Raw genomic sequence first — 20,006 nt, forward strand, 5'->3', positions numbered from 1 at the left:
TTTAAAATTTTTAACAACATAGATCTTGCATTGTCACCAGAGAGAAAGAGAGAAAGAGGAAGAGGGCAAGAGAGAAGAAGGGAGGAAGAAGGAAAGAAACATTAAATAAAGGGTTGAGAATGTAAATCAGCTTGAGCATGGTGATCACGTCGCAGTGTATACATACATCAAAACATCAAGTTGCACACCTTAAATATACAAAACCCCCATTTGTCAATTATAACTCGGCAAAGCTGAAAATTTTTATTTTATTTATTTTTATTTATTTTTTTAAGGTGAAAAATTTTAAAGGTAAACCAAAATTGAGTTGATGCTTATCCCTGTAAAATAGAAACCCTACATCTAAATACCTGGGGCTGGATGGGTCAGGAGAGTTGCCAGGCAGGTCAAGGATTTTTGTGTCCTTCCCCCAAAAGAGGAGAGGATTGGTTTATATCAGGAGACTTTGTGATATTTGCCCACTGGAAAAACTTATTTTGCTCTTTATTTGTTGCTCCTCTATGATGTGGAATTTTGGTTTATTGAAAGCTTGTTCCTGTTTAGTCCAGTGTTCCAATAATCCTATGTAAGTCATACTAAGGGGGAAACAGATCATCAAAGTCTTTACAATAAAATAAAGACACATTTTCTTTGTACGCACAGATGAGGTTGAAAAAGTCTTTCTGGTGAATAAATAAAAGAAATAAATAAAATCTTTAATTTATTAAGTTGCCTGAGTGACTTCCCCAGGTCCTTCTGTGTCCCTGAATTCACAAGGACTTTCATGGGTAGAATAATTTTCACCTTTAATGCTTCGGGTCATAAATTTGGCCTGTCTCTTTTCCCCTATTCAATTTTCAATGTTTTCAATGCCGCAGGAATTTTCAGAATCTCGGACTCATTTTTGTTACTCTATCTTGTTGTTATGGTTCCTTCTTGAAATATTTATGGTTTCTTTTTGGAATATCCTCTTTGACGCGCCAAGGGGAGATATATCAGCAAGAAGAGGTTAAGTTATGCCACAATGACAAACTGAGCATTTTATAGGAGAGAAGTACAACATGATCTTAAGGAAGAAAAATAAATATAACTCCACTGTCATTTCCCTCCAGAAAAGCAAATCTTAATAGTGTTTCGTATGTCTTTCCCTAACTTTATCTTGGTTCATCCGAGTCTGTCACGTAATTATGTACCTACTACTCAGAACACCGCAGCTTCTTCTGTGCCTAATAATATGTCATGGATATTTCCCTGCTAACTAAACAATATGATTTTAATAGCTACATGACATTCCACATTGCTTTTGAATGCATATTTACTTTTTTTCTAGTTTGTTGTATTTTTATAGCTGCATAACAAATCATCACAAACAGTTGAATAAAACAAAAGCCATCAAGTTTGCTTGCATTTATGGGCGTTTGTTTGTCTCTTGCTACATACACACAATACTGTGATAAACTTTCAGAGTAGCGGCCTCTTCTGAAGGAGCACGGCTTCTACACTATTCCACGGTGCTTCAGTGAGGCATTACGGCAGATTTAAGAGGCCAGTTAGCTTGTGAAGGCAAGAAGGGTCTGACGTTCTGAGTTCTCTCCTTACCAGCGGATGGGAGCAAGAAAATATTTCCCATTTCCTAAGGTGGAAAGTGAAATTCAGCCAAGAGAAACTCAATGGATCTTAAGGTGATTTGCAAATGAACCGGAAAGTCCATGACCATCAAGGACTGGTTACTGAAAATTAGGAGGAACAAAGACTTGCGGGAGATGACAGCAGGAATCCAGAATGGCAAAACCATTCCTCTTCCTCACTGTGCCATCTTTACCTGATCACTTTCCCTCCATCGGTGCTTCACCTTCATACCTTAAGTTTAACCCTATTGCATTTTTTTTTTTTTTACTTAATTCTTGATCACTAAGACTTTCTCTACACTTGACCGCTATGGATTTTATCCTATACCTGATTGCTGGGCCTACCATACCTCATGCTGAGCCTTCTCTTTATACCTGGACACTGAGCTTTCATTTCACATCCAATTTCTATGCTTTTGCACTATACTGGGTTACTGTTCCTTTGCTCTGTATAAGGATCCTAGAAAATGAAGAAAATTATCCAAAATGGTATCTCAAAAAAGAAATTTTAAATGCATAATAGAATTAGGAGTCAAGTTCAATTAAAAAGTAAGGTTGAATTTATTGCATGCCTGAGTTTTGAGAATGAAATTTCACAGTATATGCCCTAATATAGGGATTTCACATGCAAATATATATATTTTTTTCAATTTCTAAAACTTTACAATAATTTCAACCTATGTGCTTTTGTTAAAATACATGGGCAATAGCATACATAAATTAATAATATCAGTGATAATTCAGTAATGGCAAGTGTTTACTATGAGATTTTTGGTTTGGGCTATTCCTCCAGTAAGAAGGAAAGAAAGAAAGAAACAGCAACAAAATTGGACATTATTAGTGTGAATTTGTATAAAATGCTAGTGAACTTTTGTGAAAAATAAGAATGATTTTAATTGAAAAATAATTATACTAATGAATTTAAATGATAGCACTATAGGAAAATACCACATGGAATAATATTTATAAAAAGTATATATAGTTTGTATCTATTTTATGTACAGTTTATTTATTGTTTATTATACTTGTGACATTTTCTTATGACAAAGAAATTAAAGAAGAAAAATATTTAAAAACCAACAGACCAGGAAAATATAAGTTCAAAGTCATGGGGGTGCCTGGGTGGCTCAGAGGTTGAGTGTGTGCTTTTGGCTCAGGGCGTGATCCCGGGGTCCCGGGATCAAGTCCCGTGTTGGGCTCCCTGCATGGAGCCTGCTTCTCCCGCTGCCTGTGTCTCTGCCTCTCTCTCTCTCTCTGTCTCTCATGAATAAATAAATAAAATTTAAAAAAAAGTTCAAAGTCATGTATAAATGCAAGGTGATAAGTGATAAAACAATAAGCCCAGGATGTTTTAAGATTACTTTTAGTAAGAAATTCAAGTTGTATATATTAAGAACAAAAACATTACGCCCACCAAGAGACATATTAAGCTCCAAGGTCAATTTATATAACAAAATGTTCCACTGGCCACTATGGAAATTTCACCTATTAATTTTTTTACAATTACATATATACAACACACATGTAGAACAGCCAAATCTCTGATTCATTTGCTGTATATTCCAGTTTCCTTCACTGAGGGGTATACACATGAAAAGCATTCTTTGAATACATTTTTTAAAACATGATGTACAAATTTAATTTTTGTGAATTAAGTTTATCTTATGTTGAAAAAATTTATTCCAGTGAAGTATTTTCTCACTATAAATTGATCAGTTTTCTTAGGGGAAATCAAGGTCTAGTCTACTTTTATAAAGAGTAAATGGAGAAACTAAGGGATTCCAAGTAGCATAAAATGTAATCTGGTGAATCATATCTGTCCTTGAATAAAAATGAGAAACTCTATTGGTTTTTGTGGCCTTTCTTGCATTTACAAGAAATTTCATCCTATGCAGAAAAATAAAATTAATCATTATTCAATGAAGCAATAATTTTTTACCAGGTATAAGAATCAGTAATATTTGAAAAATTAAGAGGTAATGTTTCTTCAAAATCTTTCTCCAAAAAAAAACTATTTCCTCCAATCAAAGTACAGGTGAAAAGGGCCAGTATATAATTATTCAATAAATATTGACAGAATATAGTTTCAAGTGATGTTATTACGATAAACACAAAAGTAAAACTCCCAGATCTCTTCAAAAACCCTTGAAATTTGCACTTTTATACTATTGAATTGCTGCTCTAAGAGTCCATATGAAATATTTTCTTCCATTCCATAGGTTGCCATTTCATTTTATCAATGTTTCCTTTGCTGTGCACAAGCTTTTTAGTTGGATGTGGTCACAGGTGCTTATTGTTGTTCTATTTGCTTTTGCCTTTGGTGTTAACTCCAAAATATCATGACAAAGACCAATGTCAAGGAACTTAGTCTCATGTTTTCTTCAGGAACTTTATAATTTTAGGTTTTCAATCCATTTGAATAGATTCTTGTTTATGGTGTAAGACAATTGTCCAGTTTCCATTCTTTTTCATGTGGCCGTCCAGTTTTCCCAAGACCATTTATTGAAGAGAATATCCTTTCTCCATTGTACATTCTTGGTTCCTTTGTCAACAGTTGACAATGATCAATTCTGGGCTCTCTTTCTATTCCACTGATAAAGGCATGCTTTTGTACCAATACTATACTGTTTTGATAACTATCACTTTGTAATATCGTTTGGAATCAGGAAGTGTGATGCCTGCAACTTTATTCTTTTTTCCCCAAAATTGCTTTGGCTATGAGGGGTCTTTAAAGGTTCCATAAAAAAATATTAGTATCATTTGTTCTCTTTCCATGAAAACTGCCACTGACATTTTGCTAGAGATGACACTGACTCTGTAGATCACTTTAGATAGAATGGGTATTTAAGTAATATTAATTCTTCCAATCCATGAACATGGAATACCTTTTCATTTATTTATGTCCTTTTCTGTGCATTTTATCAATGTTGTACAGATTTTCTCCCACCTCCTTGAACGCATTCCTTAGTATTTTATTCTTTTTGATGCTATGATTAATAGGATTGTTTTCTTAATTTAATCTCTCTTGTAGTTCACTGTAAAATGGATGCTGTTTTGAGCCACTAAGCAGTGGGTTGATTTGTTACAAAACACTAGCTAACCAACACAAGGGGAAACTTATGAGAAGAAAAAAGTTATGAAACTCAGAAATTTGTGTTCAGTTCTCACTTCATTACTTGTCCAATGTGACTCCTCACATGCACTTTTAATTTACCATGCAGAAAAGCAGAGTCTGCCTCATTTGATTGAAATTATCTCATTCTTGAAGTTACGCCCCGAGGGTAACGGTTTTAAAATGGCTACCAGAATCCTGGAAGATATCCAGGGTGAAGCTCCCAAGATGTTTGCCCAGAACTAAATCAGTCCCCCAACAAGCAGTGCAATAAAGTAAGCACAGCTGGTGTCTCTTCTTGTTGCTCTGCAACAAAGAACACAGCTGCAAGTGGAAATAGGCCTGGGAGTTAGAGATTGGAGAAGAACAAAGACACAAAAAAGACTAGGATGTTTTAATACATCTCCAAGGACAAGGCACCTCGTGGCTATTAAGGATCACATAGTAAAACTTTTTTCCCTTCTTTTTCTTTATATTTTTTTCTTTTTATGTCAAACTAAGAATCAGTGCTCCTCTGAACTTTAAGTTCATAAGTTACATACTTAGAATCTTAATAAAATGTAGTATTAGTCCTCTCTCCCATAAATTGCAATTCATTATTTCTATAGTCTGTTATAATATCTTAAATATTATTAAATGATTTTTAGTTCTAGGTGTCTTTTATTAATATACAGAAGAAAAGTAGAGATTTATAAAATTCCTTATATATATGTTGTTGTGGGGGGAAAAAAGACGTGAAATTTACTTTCAGGCAAATTGCATTATGATCTAGTAGAGTTAGTCTCAAAACAATTGTTGGATATAAGGTAATTATTCTTGAAAATTTACAGTGACAGTAAAGCAATTAAAGTAAAACATACTAAAAACTACTGATTCTAGGTGATTGTAGGTAAAAGGAGACTATGATTGTAAACATTCAGGTATATTTCTATAAAAAATAGAAGAGACAAAATTATTGTTTTCAATTATTTTAAAATTATTGTCCTAGTTGTTTTTAAAGAGATTTCTCAATATATATGCTAAAAACACTTTTACCAGCTTTTTATAACAATATGACATTCTAGTATCACTAAATGTCTTAAGACATTTATAATGTCCTTTCTGAGAATGGCAATGTTGTTTACAAGTACATTTCTACTTATCCTATTTTCATTTCTTAAATGCCACACATGCACTAGACCACTGACTTGAAAAGCAGGTATAATTTAATCTCATAGTTATTTTCCTCTTTGTGCCATGATAATCAGTATTATTAACTTTTTATTTCATATTCTTAAAATTCAGCTCTGAAAAACTTAGACTTTTAATAAAGTTACATAAAATAATATTTAAAGAAGCATTTCTTTAAAGTTGTTTAAAGGACAAAGAAGACAATTACTGCACAGAATAATTTCTAGGAGGTGGTGAAATCATAAAGATGGCATGATAATGTACTGCAATGTACTGGAGGAAAAAAAGAAAAAAAATGTTAAATATTCATTGATAAAATGTGTACAAGTGTCTCCACTATCCTAATCAGTCCATAATATTATCATGTGTTTCTGTCCACACAGGTTCTTTTTGTTTTATTTGATCAAATTTTTAATAAGTAAAAAAAAAAAAAAAAAAAAAAAAGACTTTGACAGCCAGTAGCTTACAAGGCATTTGTCATAACCCCAAAGGTTTTTATCTAAATTAGCAACACTATAACGACAAGCAGATTTTCTTTTATTTTTTTTATTTTTTTTTTTTTAAATTTTTTTTTTATTTATTTATGATAGTCACAGAGAGAGAGAGAGAGAGGCAGAGACACAGGCGGAGGGAGAAGCAGGCTCCATGCACCGGGAGCCTGATGTGGGATTCGATCCCGGGTCTCGAGGATCGCGCCCTGGGCCAAAGGCAGGCGCCAAACCGCTGCGCCACCCAGGGATCCCGCAGATTTTCTTTTAAAAATGAGAGCCATAGTGACTATCAAGTAGCCATGCTGTTCCTCTTTGTCCTGTGAGCACAAATAACCTAACGTTCATCCCTGGAATACCTCACCGTTTTCATAATAGACATTTGAATATCGCAATAACTTTTAACCATGAAAATTGCTGACCCGGGCAGTGGAAAGTCATCTTGAGTCATGAAACATATGAGTATTTTAACACTACAAGATTCCCTTTGGAAGGGACTATAAATTTAACCAAAATCATATTCTCCAACTCATGTTTCCATTTGGGAATGACTTAAAAAAATAGTCTCCCTGCAGCGAGCGTCTGACACTATCTGAAGATGCTGTCGCATGGTGGTGGTGGAAGAGATGCCACCAACACCTAGTGTGTGAGACCAGGGGTGCTGCTGGACACCCTGTCAGGCACAGGACAGTCCTCCACAGCAAAGACCCACCGAGTCCAACAGGACCATGAGCACAGTTGGGAACCTGCTGTGGAGGGGTAGGATTCCCTGGATGACGGTTCAAACTACACGACGTAAACCTAAGAGGCAAAGAAAAACCTTAGGGTAAAGCATGGCCAAACACTCCAGCTCATGATGCATCTTTGTTAAACCACCCAGGACACCACAGACTCTGCCGATTATTTTCCACTAACAAGAAACATGCAAGCACCTTTTGCTTTGCTCATAGGTACTAGAGCACAGGGCAATTATGTGGGGGGCTCCGGGGCTATGACCTAGCACTGCAGGGACCCAGGGACCCATGGCCTGATAGACACTCCCCCCTCCCCCAGGGCTCTCTCATGCTGCTTCCCTGGGTTCCCATAGCAGGCTCTGCTCAAGGGGAAGGGAGTGCATCATTTGCAGGACAATCCTGTTTCTTTTCCCCCTTAACAACACACATGCACACGCACACGCACACACACCTTAGTAGACCATAAACCCCCAGGGAAGGCAAAATTATTTTCATCACTGTGTCGTCTACACACAACCCTTGTCTAACGCTACAGGAGGTTAACTGACGACGTCTCTCAGTCTGCAACTTGGATCACTGTCCATCCTTATGTTCCCGTTACACCCGCTTATCAAACGCTCTATTGAAATTTTCTGTTTCTATGTCCACAGCCTGTTCAAATTTAGGGATCTTGTTTCTTCTTTCTTTCTTTCTTTCTTTCTTTCTTTCTTTCTTTCTTTTCTTTTTCTTTTTTCTTTTTTCTTATTACTAGCCATTATTAGTTCTCAGCACATAAACTGCCTTGCCTCTGTTGCTCTCTTTCTTTCCAAAAAGAATTAAAGAGATTCAAAAAGGGAGATTTTATTTTATTTAATTAAATTAAATTTAATTTTATTTAAATTAAATTTAATTAATTTAATTTAATTTAATTTTAGATTTTATTCATTTATTCATGAGAGACACACACAGAGAGAGAGGCAGAGTCACAGGCAGAGGGAGAAGCATGCTCCATGCAGGGAGCCTGACTTGGGACTCGATTCTGGGTCTCCAGGGTCACGCCCTGGGCCGAAGGCAGGTGCTAAATCGCTGAGCCACCTGGGCTGCCTGGAATTTTTTTTTTTTTTAATAGCTGGGTAATTCAAAGTGGAATTAATGAGTATATGATGAAAGCAATGAATTTATCAGGCACCATATGCTGGGAAAAATTTTGTCACCCACCTGCACTATTAGCCATTACTATGATTAGAAATCTATATACCTTTAAGCATTACTGTTATTTAAAATGTTTTTATCACAAGTCTGCATTTCACTCTTTATTATCACTTCATAAATAATATATATATTTTTTGATAAAGAAAAATGCATTTCTCTGATAGCAGATAAAGCCACAACCCATTTTTAGAAGTGATCACCTTCCCCAGTATATATGTTCCTTTCAGATACATCCAACGGGCACATCCACTGTACAACACACCTTTACTTTCTAAAATAAACTGTAGACTATTCCACGTGCATTTGTGAAAATTTTTCTTCACCGAATCAATATAGATCATGCTCGGTCAGTGTATACATACAAATTCATTCATCTGAGGGCTACATAGGGAATCTGCATGTTTTTGAAGAGTCATTTACCTGAAAACTTCCTTATTAGCAGACTCTAAGTGTGCTCCCATGTCTTGCTGTGATGAGTAATACTGCAGTGGGCATCCTCTCACATGTGTCTTTGTGCAACCATGTGAACGCACCTATAGGATAGTTCTCTGTAATACAGATTGTCCCACCAAAGGATATGTTCTCAATTTAAAATACTGTTCAATTGCTATCCAAAAATAAAAACAAAAAAAGAGAGAAAAGAAAAGAAGAAAAAGAGAAGAAAAGAAAGAAAGAAAAGAAAAAAAAAGAAAAAAAAAGCCTGTGGGAATTCACCTTTCTGCTAACGGCTCTGCACAGGAACAACTTTGTGAATCATCAAACGTGTACACCTTGGTAGACAAACAATGGTTTCACCTTCTCCTTAATGGTTTGTTAATTTATTAGTGAAATTTGAGGTTTTACTTTGGAGAATTAACATGGTTCTTTTTTTTTTCCTGTGAATCCCATGCTAATGCAATTTTCCCATTTTTTTTATTTGATTGTAACATATTTTTGGTATTAAAAAATCCCCTTATGAAATAAAAAAAGATAGGCCCCTGGACAGCCAGGCATGCTTACCAGTATTTCAGTTCATCTTTCATCTCATTAGGCCTAACCTTATGATTTGACATCTGTATTTTCAAATGTTTATTCATTCAAATTCATGTCTTATAGATGGTGGCCTTGGTGTCTTTTATCTCACATTGAAAAGTCCTTCATACACTTGTTTTGTTTTTTTAGTGGTTGTAGTTTCATTAGTAGATTCAAAGTTTTAGATTTTATAGTTTGGTCACAGATTCATTTACTATTTCCTCTGTCCTTCAGTTCGGGGAAAACCACACTCTCCAATTGTCTCAGCATCCTCCACCTGAGTCCCACTCCTCAGCTTAGTGAGTGAGGCTACTGCCCATTCCTTGATACGTTCACTCCTTTCACTGCCCACACTATGTGCATCACAATAATTATCTTAGTTTTTGGCACAAAAATCTGGAAACTGTCCATTGTCTTTATCTACACTATATCCAATATACACATTTTGGAGTTATTAAAAAATATCTTTGTTTCCAAAGCGTTTCCTTGTAGGATTCCCTAGAGATTAGATTTCTAGTTAAAATAAATGTCTGTTCCCTTACTCTCTGGCAATTTAGTATTCATTTTCCTTTTCGTGGTATGCAGTCATCCCCAAATCCAATCCTTTAAAACCAAAAGGAACATTATAATAGCACTGAATTAGCTTCACATGTTAAGAAGGAAATCCCCACTTCTGGCTCAATAAACCATATGGGTTCTGGAACATGTACTATTTTGGTCATAATTACTTCACCAATAGCTTGATCCAGATTTTACATTTTTAACCATATTAAAAAATCGGGAACTCAAAAGCTGAATCTCTGTCTGGCTTAGAAATCTTTCCCAGTTGCACTTCTTATGCACCATGTAGTCTTTGGCAAATTATTTAATTTTATGTATCAGTTTTATCTTCTGCAAAACCAGGGTAACCATAACGTTGCCCTTTTGATGGTATGGACACAAAATCATGACGAATGGCATGCAAGCCTGGCACACAGTAAGCGCTCAATAAACATCCCTCGATGTTGTTGATGCTGTGCCAGTGATCATTACCGCTTGGACAACTTGTGACCTCACATCCTGGTAAAATTAACTGGTTGTTTTGGAATAATCAATGTTATATTTTCTGAAGACCTCAAAGTCAACACTCAAATGTCCGATTTCGTCTTCCCTGCTGATCAAAACTCTACGGATGCAATGAATTCTGCAGTCAATGGCAGGCAAGATTTAAATATCTGAAATCAACTGTTAGCTGCAACACAGGCAACCAGGAAGATTGCTGCCATGGCAAACATCATCTAGCACCACAATACCCAGAAAGGGAAAGAAGGGATGATTTCCTGTGTCGCTCCCCAATCAGCGCACTTCATCAACGATGACAACCTCGTGTCTTATCTGATGCTGAAACCATTCTCACGATTCTGGATTCAGTATCTGTTTTAGTTCTTTGCTTTTGAGGTCCTTGTTACATCTAGAAGTCGTCCAAGTACCCAACTCAGAGTCAACATAGTGGCATGTATTCGAGATCCAACAAAAGAGTTTAAATGGAAACGGGTTTTATTTGGTTGAGAATGGCTTGGGGATTGGCAGGCCTCCACTGGAGCATCCATTCTGCCACAGAATCATTGTTTCTAGACCCTCCTAACTTCCTGCCCCATCTCACTTAGCAGGAGGCTTCCCTCCTGATGGCGCAAGTAGTTGCTGCATTTCCACACCACGTCTGCATTATGGGCTGTGGGTGAAATAGGTGTGCCAGCTAGCTCTTCTCAGGAAACTTCTCTCTTTTTCTGGAGGCCCCACCCCACCCCACCGGCCTCCACTTACATCCTGTCCTGTCAGCTAGAGTTAGGTCACACAGTCACTCCTAGATGAAAAAGGAAATGTGGGAGGTGACTCTCTGATTCTGCATCATGGGGCCCTGAGCAAAACTGAGTTGTAGCAACACCAAAAGGCAGGCCGGGTGTTGGTTGTATCGCTAACTGTGTTCACCCCAAGGGGAGAAGCCCATCCCAGTGGCTTCTAACAAATAGCACATTTTCCTGTACATGGTCTATCCAGCAGGTCAGCAGAGCACCAACTGCCTAGAGCAGCAGATGCCTTGCCTATGCGAACCCCAACGCTGTCCTCTAGTTATCCCCCTGCCTCCAGTGTCACCCCCTGCAAGCCCTTACAACGAGGCCGGCAAGCTTTGTTCTGTAAAGGGCAACACAGGAAACACTCTGGGCTTTGGGAATCAAACCAGCTCCACTGCATCTTCTCACTCCAGCCACCGTCCTGCCCAAATTACCACAGGCAATATCTAAAGGCACGGGGGCGGCTGTGTTGCAGTTCAACGTCACTTACAGAACCAGACGGCGGGCTGACCCCTGCCACTGGCCGCTGGTCCCTCCTCCACCTCCCTGCTAGCTCTGAAATCCTAACTTCAGAATCAGTGCAAAATCTCACGGCACCCCCCCCCCCCCAAGCACGCATGCCAAGTGAATTCTTCCCTCCATTAGCTTCCACTTTCTATACGTTCAGACTAAAAAGCACATTAGATGCCACGATGATGCTTTTTCATCTATTTTTTCCCCTCAGTGAGTTCTCTCTTTCCCTCATGAAATCAGGCCTAGAGGCACAGTAATACCTTGACTTAAAACCTACTGTTTTGTTCTTTTTCCTCTCTTTCTTTCAGATGTTAAATATTTCACCTCAGGGGTACTCATCTCAGTGAAAGAAATTAAGAATAGTAACTATTTCCCATTCTCACCCTCCTCTCAAGACCTGGATGAGGACTTTGAAATGTTGTGACTTTTTCCTAAGTCCTAAAACTACAGCCTGTGCCGCAATGATTCCTTTAAGCTTCATGATCCTTAGATTGCGGAATATCCTTCAGCATCCCCCAATGTACCCACTTAGACTCAACTGTATACACACACACACACACACACACACACACACACACACAAATATTTCAGGGTACATTTCTAATATTTCTTTTCCTCTCCCTGTCATTTTCCTTGACTTTGAGGATCTCTGTTTGGATTCATTTCGATAACTTTTAATTTCAACTATTTTCTCAAATATATTTCTAGATAAGGTGACAATCTACTTTCTGGATCCTTCTCCAAACATTTCTTTTTATTTTTTTTTCTCCAAACATTTATTTTTTACCTTGATAGATGAATCATATTTTGATGAACAAAGGATTTAGGGCTCGAGTATTTTTTTTTTCTCCATAGGTTATATATTTAACAGTCAACCAGAATCCGGTATTTCAAGTGATAAATATAATATAAATATTATATATATTTATATATTATATATGTTACATATTATATATATGCATGTATATATACATATATATATATTAGTAGATAATTAAAATATATCTGAAACTTTATAAAATTTTCTCTTTTAGGCTGTATGTACTTTGCCAGGATTCACCTAGGTTTGACTCTTATTTTAACCCTCCGTCAAAGACTATTAAACTCATAATTTCAATATGTTCTTTACCTCAAGGGGAAAAAAATACTGTTCTTTTCTTCATCTACTCTTTTTTGGCTGTGTGGGAACATATGTCATTCACACAATAGGTCTAATGAACGTATCATCTAAGTCTCATCTTGTACCACAATTCCCACATTTTGGGGATTGTTTTCCTCTCTGATTTTGAGCTACTTCTTCCAGTCCCATATGTTCTCAGCTTCCAGGGCAATAATTTCGATCTTATCAATGACCATCCATGTCTCAATCATCTACTGATATTTTGTTGTTTACTAGTTGGAGCAAGCACGGGCTCTGAGCCACAGAAATCTCTTGTAGCATCCTGACAACCCCAGTGCTTTGTGATCTACTGTTCAGTCCACTTTCTTGGGGACGACGACTTTGCCTGTGCTTCTCTGGTGCTTTGCCCCCTGCTTATGGTGGTTTCATGGGTGCTCGTTGGGGCTCTCATGGAGGCATCCTTATCAATGGCTTTCTCACCAATGATGGTGTCACAGAACTCTTCACTTCTGTGAGATAGAGGGATTGGCAAATGGGGTGTCAGTTCCTGGACAAGGCGAGAGAAGGAAGTCTGTCCTAGAGATGCTACACAAACTCTCACCTGCCAGGCTTTATGGTGTTGGGCCTTCAGTTTCCCTCCGATTTTCCTTAGAGAACAATGAGCCTGAGTGACCTCTGGGCCTCTGCACAGGCTCTCTGGGGCTGAGCCCTGTGTTCTCTCATGGAACTGCTTTCTACTCTGAGATTCTGGTCAAGAAGAATGAGTCTCCTCTTTCTAACCTGCCTCCCCAACAGCTTCAGGAGCCATCTGCCTAGCTCACAAGAAATAAAATGGACTGGAGCAGGGAAAGGAAGAAACCATAATCTTATGACATAAAGGACATGAACTACATTTACTGTGGTAGTCATTTCACGATATGTGTATGTCAAGGTATCATGCCATACCTCTTGAACTTACACAGTGCTGTATGTCAAGTTATATCTCTAAAACATTTTAAAAATCAAACTTAAAAAACCCACTTAAAAAAACCCACTTATGTATATATCCAAATACATAAAAATTTGATTAATGACTATAATAATAACCTTAGCTCAAACTAGTAGTCATATATACTTACATATGTAATACTCATACATAAGCTCAAATATATAAAATCTTTACTCAAAAAATTGTGTTCTACATCCCAGCTTAGAGTCCTACAGAGGTAGTCAAAAAATTATCATGGCTGAACTTTTAATGGTTTAGACAATTTGTCATAGGATATAAAGATAATAAAATAAAATAAAATAAAATAAAATAAATAAAATAATAAAATAAAATAGCTGCACAACAGAGATCTGTAAGTGATGAGAAAGCTTCAGATCATCAGAGTGAAATCGTCAGATTTCCTGATCCATCAAATGAAGGATAAGCTCTACATTCACAATAACATAGTGTTGACTCCTTCTTGGCCATTTTGTCAACATATGAATTTGGGAAAGTCACTTAAGTGCAGTATGCTGGCTTATACGCCTTTAAAATAACGCCCAAAAGACTTTAAGGATTATTCTATGTTTTAAAATAGATAAAGTATGTAAATGCTTACGAGTATCTAAAAAGTTTTATTGAATACTGCAGCAATTACTTGCATTTTCAAGGCTATTACAATTTGGTCATAAGCTGCAAGCTTAAGTAAGACATGTAGCAAAAGATTTCAGACATTATATTGTCTATTTTTATTTATGCAAACTATCGCCTTGAATGTGTTGGTATCTTCATAGCAAGATACATGAAGAAACTACATGGTCTAAAAGCTGTATCAAGCAAACATAGCAGGTGTTTTCCCATTAATGATTGTTTACTTTTTTTTTCTTGACACCAAACCATTACTTATAATTTCAGAAATTAATTTAATACATATTATAATATCTAGACCTAATATTCTTTAACACCTTAAGCCACATGTAAACATCAAAATACTTTGAAAATTTTTCAGATTTATACACATGCACACAAAATGAAAAACTGGTCTTCAAAGATGATTTTTTGGGATTCTCAAAAATATATTAACTGTTAAAGTAAGGAGTGATTTTTCTTACCCATATCTGACATTTCAGGAACAGTAACGATGTATGGTCCATCTGTGAACTTTGGAGCATTGTCATTGATGTCTTGTACTTTGATTATGAACTCGGATTCAGGTTCAAGAGGCTTGTTTGTTCGTCTGTCAATAGCCTGGGCATGAAGCACATAGTGGGTCTTCTGCTCTCTGTCTAGGCTTTTCGTTGAGTGGATATCACCAGTGGTATCATCAATGATAAATATAGTCCCAGCACCTTCTCCAGTAAGGATGTACTTGACAGATCCATCGCCTTTGTCAGAATTGGAATGCAGCTGCAAAAGAAAAAATAAATAATTTAGCACGCAATTACATTCCAACGTAACATTGTGTTACCATAAAATTGTATATCTATACTTTTTAACTTACTTTGATTATAATTTTTCTTCTCTCCACAGTGTCCCACAGGTTACTATAATCTTTTATTTTTCTGCAATTTTTCTTTACTTGGTACTGATATGGCTATTTTTATCATGATCTAAAATATTCAATTATTTACATAAGAGGAATTAATAAACAAAACTAATTAAAAGAAAAATTATAACCCTTGACGTAATTCTACTATATCACAACTTCACTAACTACAGAAAATAGAACTGGAAAAAGAAATTACCAGTAAATCACTATTGCTTTCAATACTTCCAGGAATAATAATTATTTTTAATTAATTGTTTGCCACTTTACTACAAATTTAGAATTGAAAAAAAAGAAAAATATACAGGGTGGGAGAAGATTCAGAAAATAAATTAAATTATTAAATATTATTATTAAATTATTAAAGATTTCCAGAAGAGGGACACTTATTGTTTCAAACATATTAATTTTATGATTTGAAAAGTAAAAAATAATATTTTCCAGATTAATTGTTCAGATATAGAACATTAAAAACATTAAAATAGAGTATCTTCTTTTTTTCTAAGTTTATTTGTTTATTTATTTTTATAATCTCTAAACCCATGTGACCCTGAGATCAGAAGTCACATGCTCTACTGACTGAGCCAGCCAGGCACTTTTATTTTATTGTTATTTTTTTAATTATGAAAATGTTAATTAGAAATTTAAATAACAGTGATTCATTTAACCAATACATAGGCCTTTTTTAATTAATTAAAATACACTGACAAATTATCACTGATTAAAATAAAAATAATGGAATATCTTTTGATAAATATCACAAAAGTAATGCTTCAGTAGAGAACTATTTAGTAAGAAAGAAAATACATATTAAGATAATTAAAAAACACTTTTTTGTCATTTAAATATCAGGAAAGGCTTTTTAAACTTTATTTATTTATTTATTTTTAGATTTGATTTATTTTAGAGTGAGAGAGAGTGAGCATCGGTGGAGGGGCAGAGGCAGAGAGAATCCCAAGCAGCATGGAGACCAACATGGGGCTCAATCTCATGACCTGAGCTGAAATCAAGAGTTGAACGCTTAATCGAATGAACCACCCAGGCACCCCAGGAAATGCTTTTAAACTTTATATAATTCATATTTCATTATCTATTATAACTTGTAGCATTTTAGTTAAATATTTCCATAGGTGCCACTGCTAGAAACAAACACAATAGTTTCTTATATCTCAAACATATAATTGAAGAATTGTTTCTCCCAAGAGATGTGAACAGTTATACTTCATATGAAACCTTTTTGGTTATAAAAACTCAATCACTCACGTTTAGCTCATTTCTGGAAACATTGAAAAATATAACCTTGTTCCTATAGCCTTTAAGTTTCTTGCCATAATAAAGAGAAATTTCTCAAAGATTATTTTAAAGTCTCTGAACTCTTAGAAGACTTATTTTAAAAAGATAAAATATGGAAAAATATAATAAACTATGACAAAGGACTGTTCTATGGTAAAATGAAGGCAACTGAAATATAAGTAATAGTTTATCAAAAATAATCCTATTTCTTTCTCAAAAACACATAAGATATAAACAGGAACAAATTCTGATAGGAATAACTTAGCAAGATTCAACAAATTATATCCTTTGAAAATACATTTTTTTTTTTCAGCTTTATAAAGAGGAGGAAGAAATCCATTAGCAAAATATGAAAAACATAGCGTTCAAAGATTCACACTTCATTAGTAAATTAACTACTGAATGTAGAATGCAGAATGAGTTGTGTGGAGATAGTTGTATGCATGGATGGAAATGTATTTAGTAATTTCTTTGTGTTTGTTTGACATATCTTTTTTAACACCTAGAAGAAGGATTTATTATTTATGAAGCAGACACCTGCAAAATATCATAAAAATGCAAAAGCAACATATTTATTAAACAAATGTTTTTTAAAACATTTTCTCAAACACTTTTGCTTTTAAATAAACCATGAGACATTTTTATTAGCTATTGTTATGCTATATATAAATTACAAATCTATATAACTAATTTAAAATCCTTTTGGAGCAATGTACTACACTTCTAACAACTAATTTCAGAAAGACATTGCAATGATGACAATTGACTTTTATTTTCAAGTTATATTTTTATATTCTTCTATGTTCTTAATGAGGTCATTTTGATGTTTACTTTATGTAGAATTTAATGGTTTTATTATTAAAAAGTTAATCATATTTAAAGAATGTGCTTATGTATGTAGACCAGCAATGGAAGTACCTAAGAGAAATAGTAAAGTTGTCATTCTAAAGCATATATTAAAAATATAACACATTCAGGACGCCCAGATGGCTCAGTGGTTGAGCATCTGCCTTCGGCTCATGCCATGACCCTGGGTCCTGGGATCGAGTCCCACATTGGGGTCCCCACAGGGAACCTGCTTCTCCCTCTGCCTGTGTCTCTGCCTCTCTCTGTGTGTCTCTCATGAATAAATGAATAAAATATTAAAAAAAAATCCACCCTCTATGCTTTATATAGAATGGTAGTCACTTCAAATAAAAGGAAAAAAATGTGAGTAATATTATGGCTTTAGATTTTAAGATTTTTAAAAAATGTTTAAATTTATTCATGAGAGACACAGAGAGAGAGAGGCAGAGACACAGGCAGATGGAGAAGCAGGCTCCATGCAGGGAGCCCGAAGCGGGACTCAATCCCAGGTCTCCAGGATCACACCCTGGGCTGAAGGCAGGTGCTAAACCGCTGAGCTACCCGAGCTGCCCTAGATTTTAAGACTTGAATCTGGTTCCACATTCATAAAGTGTTTGTGATTAATAAATAACTAAGCCTAAATATTTCAGAACTTATGTCTAATTTGAAAATAGATGTGCAACAAAATCAGTGATTTGTAATTCAGCAGTATTTATATTATTGGACAGCATAGTAAAATGTATAATAAAATGTTATAAACATGTATTTGAATTATATAAGGTGTTGGTAATGCTTAGCTTGAGTGTTTCAATACAATGTCAATAATCATTTCATTATTGGATTTTTAAAAATCTCTATCTGGCCTAGTTGAATCTTGGAATGATTAGTTTATGTGTTAACACTGATGGGAAACTATTACAGTAGCATGTAGTCAAATCAATAACTTATAGGATTATGATGATAACCATCTGTGCAACAACAAGTGGTCTATTCTCAGGCTTAGCTCTTGTCCACCATCCACCCATTTTCAAATGTTCAGTTGGAATACATACTTTACAACAGAGATGGAGCCTGAGAGAAACACCAGCTGTACTTCTTTTGCTTAATAAGTGAGTTTCAAGATCCTGGAAGAGCACATGTTGTATATTAGGGTTTTTTTAAGGGAAGAAACAACGAATGGGTGAATGAATGAATGAAATGGGTGAGCAATAATGGTAGTAGTAGATTTAAAAATCTTAAGGTATGGAGAGACAGCTCTTTGATACAGATAATCAGGATATAGATAACCAGGATACAAATGTGCTATCTCTGGGCGTAGGCAGCAATGAGACATCCATCAAAAGAACTGGGAGTAGAGGACATATGGTGGGAAATACTCTGGACATATACATGGTGCTGATTTAGCAACAGTGAAATAGGATGTTGTGAGTCGAGCTAGCTATTAGACTATTTAAGAGGGATTTTCATTGTATTTTACACTGACATATGTGAAAATATTTAGAAGACAAAGTTGATTTGAGTCATATATATGAGCTCCTTTTAGTAGACAGCTTGGAAATACCACAGAGAGAACAGCGTCAGGTTCTTACACGGCGGTGGGAATATACTTTTGGAGTCCTGAGATTTTGCAAAGTAAGTGATATTTTTGTGCTGAAGGACAGATGTTATATTGTCCTAAAGCAAGAAGAGATGATGCTTGTGGTCACGTGACAAAGTAGGGCTAATTAACTGCTCTTTAGAGAACAGAAACGGGGAGGAGAATGAAGGAAAAAAATATAATCACCCAAGTAAAGCAAAATGACCACTTCTCTGGCATTACTTTAATAAATTGTCCCCTTCTTAGTGTTAAGTAGTAACCTATGGCACTTAGAAAGCTCATGCGACTCACATGAGTTCCTCCTAGAAAACTATTTATTCACCCCAGATCCCATTAGGATCAGGACCTAAAAATTTATAGCTTTCACTCCAAAGCAGAGTCCCTCGCTAAGAAAATATTCTATCCCTTCGGGAAGAATAACTTTAAAAGGTTAAGAAGATGGTGGCAGAGCAATTAATTTCAAAAGTTGCTTTTAGTGAGGACTTCAAGCTATGTTAAAAAGAGAGGCCACTGACTTAAAATTGTAATATTTTAAGCTACATGCTTTATGTATGTTTTTTATGAGTAGGAAACATGTATTTACAAATTCCGGTGGAATTCAGGAATAAAGTCAGAAATATTTGATAGCAATTCCACTACTGTTATTTTCCCAACACATTAAATACAAGTAATGCAATGTGAGGATCATAGAAAATGCATGTTGTTAAAATTTATTATGTGTCCTTGATTCCAGAACGTGTTATATTTTTTTTACGGAATGTGTTATATTTTAAACCATAAGCCGATGAAACAATACTCCACTGAACTGTTAATAAGTAATTGATGTAAAGAAGAAAAAAACATATCAAATCATCATAGTCTCTTGGTAACATATCGGTCCTGTACAATAAATAAACATTGGTTTTAATTATGCATCCATTAATATGTAAAAAGTTACATTAAAAATAGTAGTGATAAGACACTTTGTTCAACCGGGAAT

General features: G+C 35.5%; 1 protein-coding gene across 2 annotated transcripts in view; it reads right to left on the reverse strand.

Moving 5' to 3' along the window:
- Window positions 1–20,006, reverse strand: part of CDH18 (cadherin 18) — a 947,353-nt gene that overhangs the window by 221,242 nt on the left and 706,105 nt on the right. For both annotated transcript variants that reach the window (XM_041746928.1, XM_041746929.1), the window contains one exon: window positions 14,858–15,152. In XM_041746928.1, coding sequence (XP_041602862.1) covers window positions 14,858–15,152 — 295 coding nt within the window. The remainder of the gene's footprint in view (window positions 1–14,857; window positions 15,153–20,006) is intronic.

Source organism: Vulpes lagopus, chromosome 3 (genome assembly GCF_018345385.1).
Source record: "Vulpes lagopus strain Blue_001 chromosome 3, ASM1834538v1, whole genome shotgun sequence".
NCBI classification, from domain to species: domain Eukaryota; kingdom Metazoa; phylum Chordata; class Mammalia; order Carnivora; family Canidae; genus Vulpes; species Vulpes lagopus.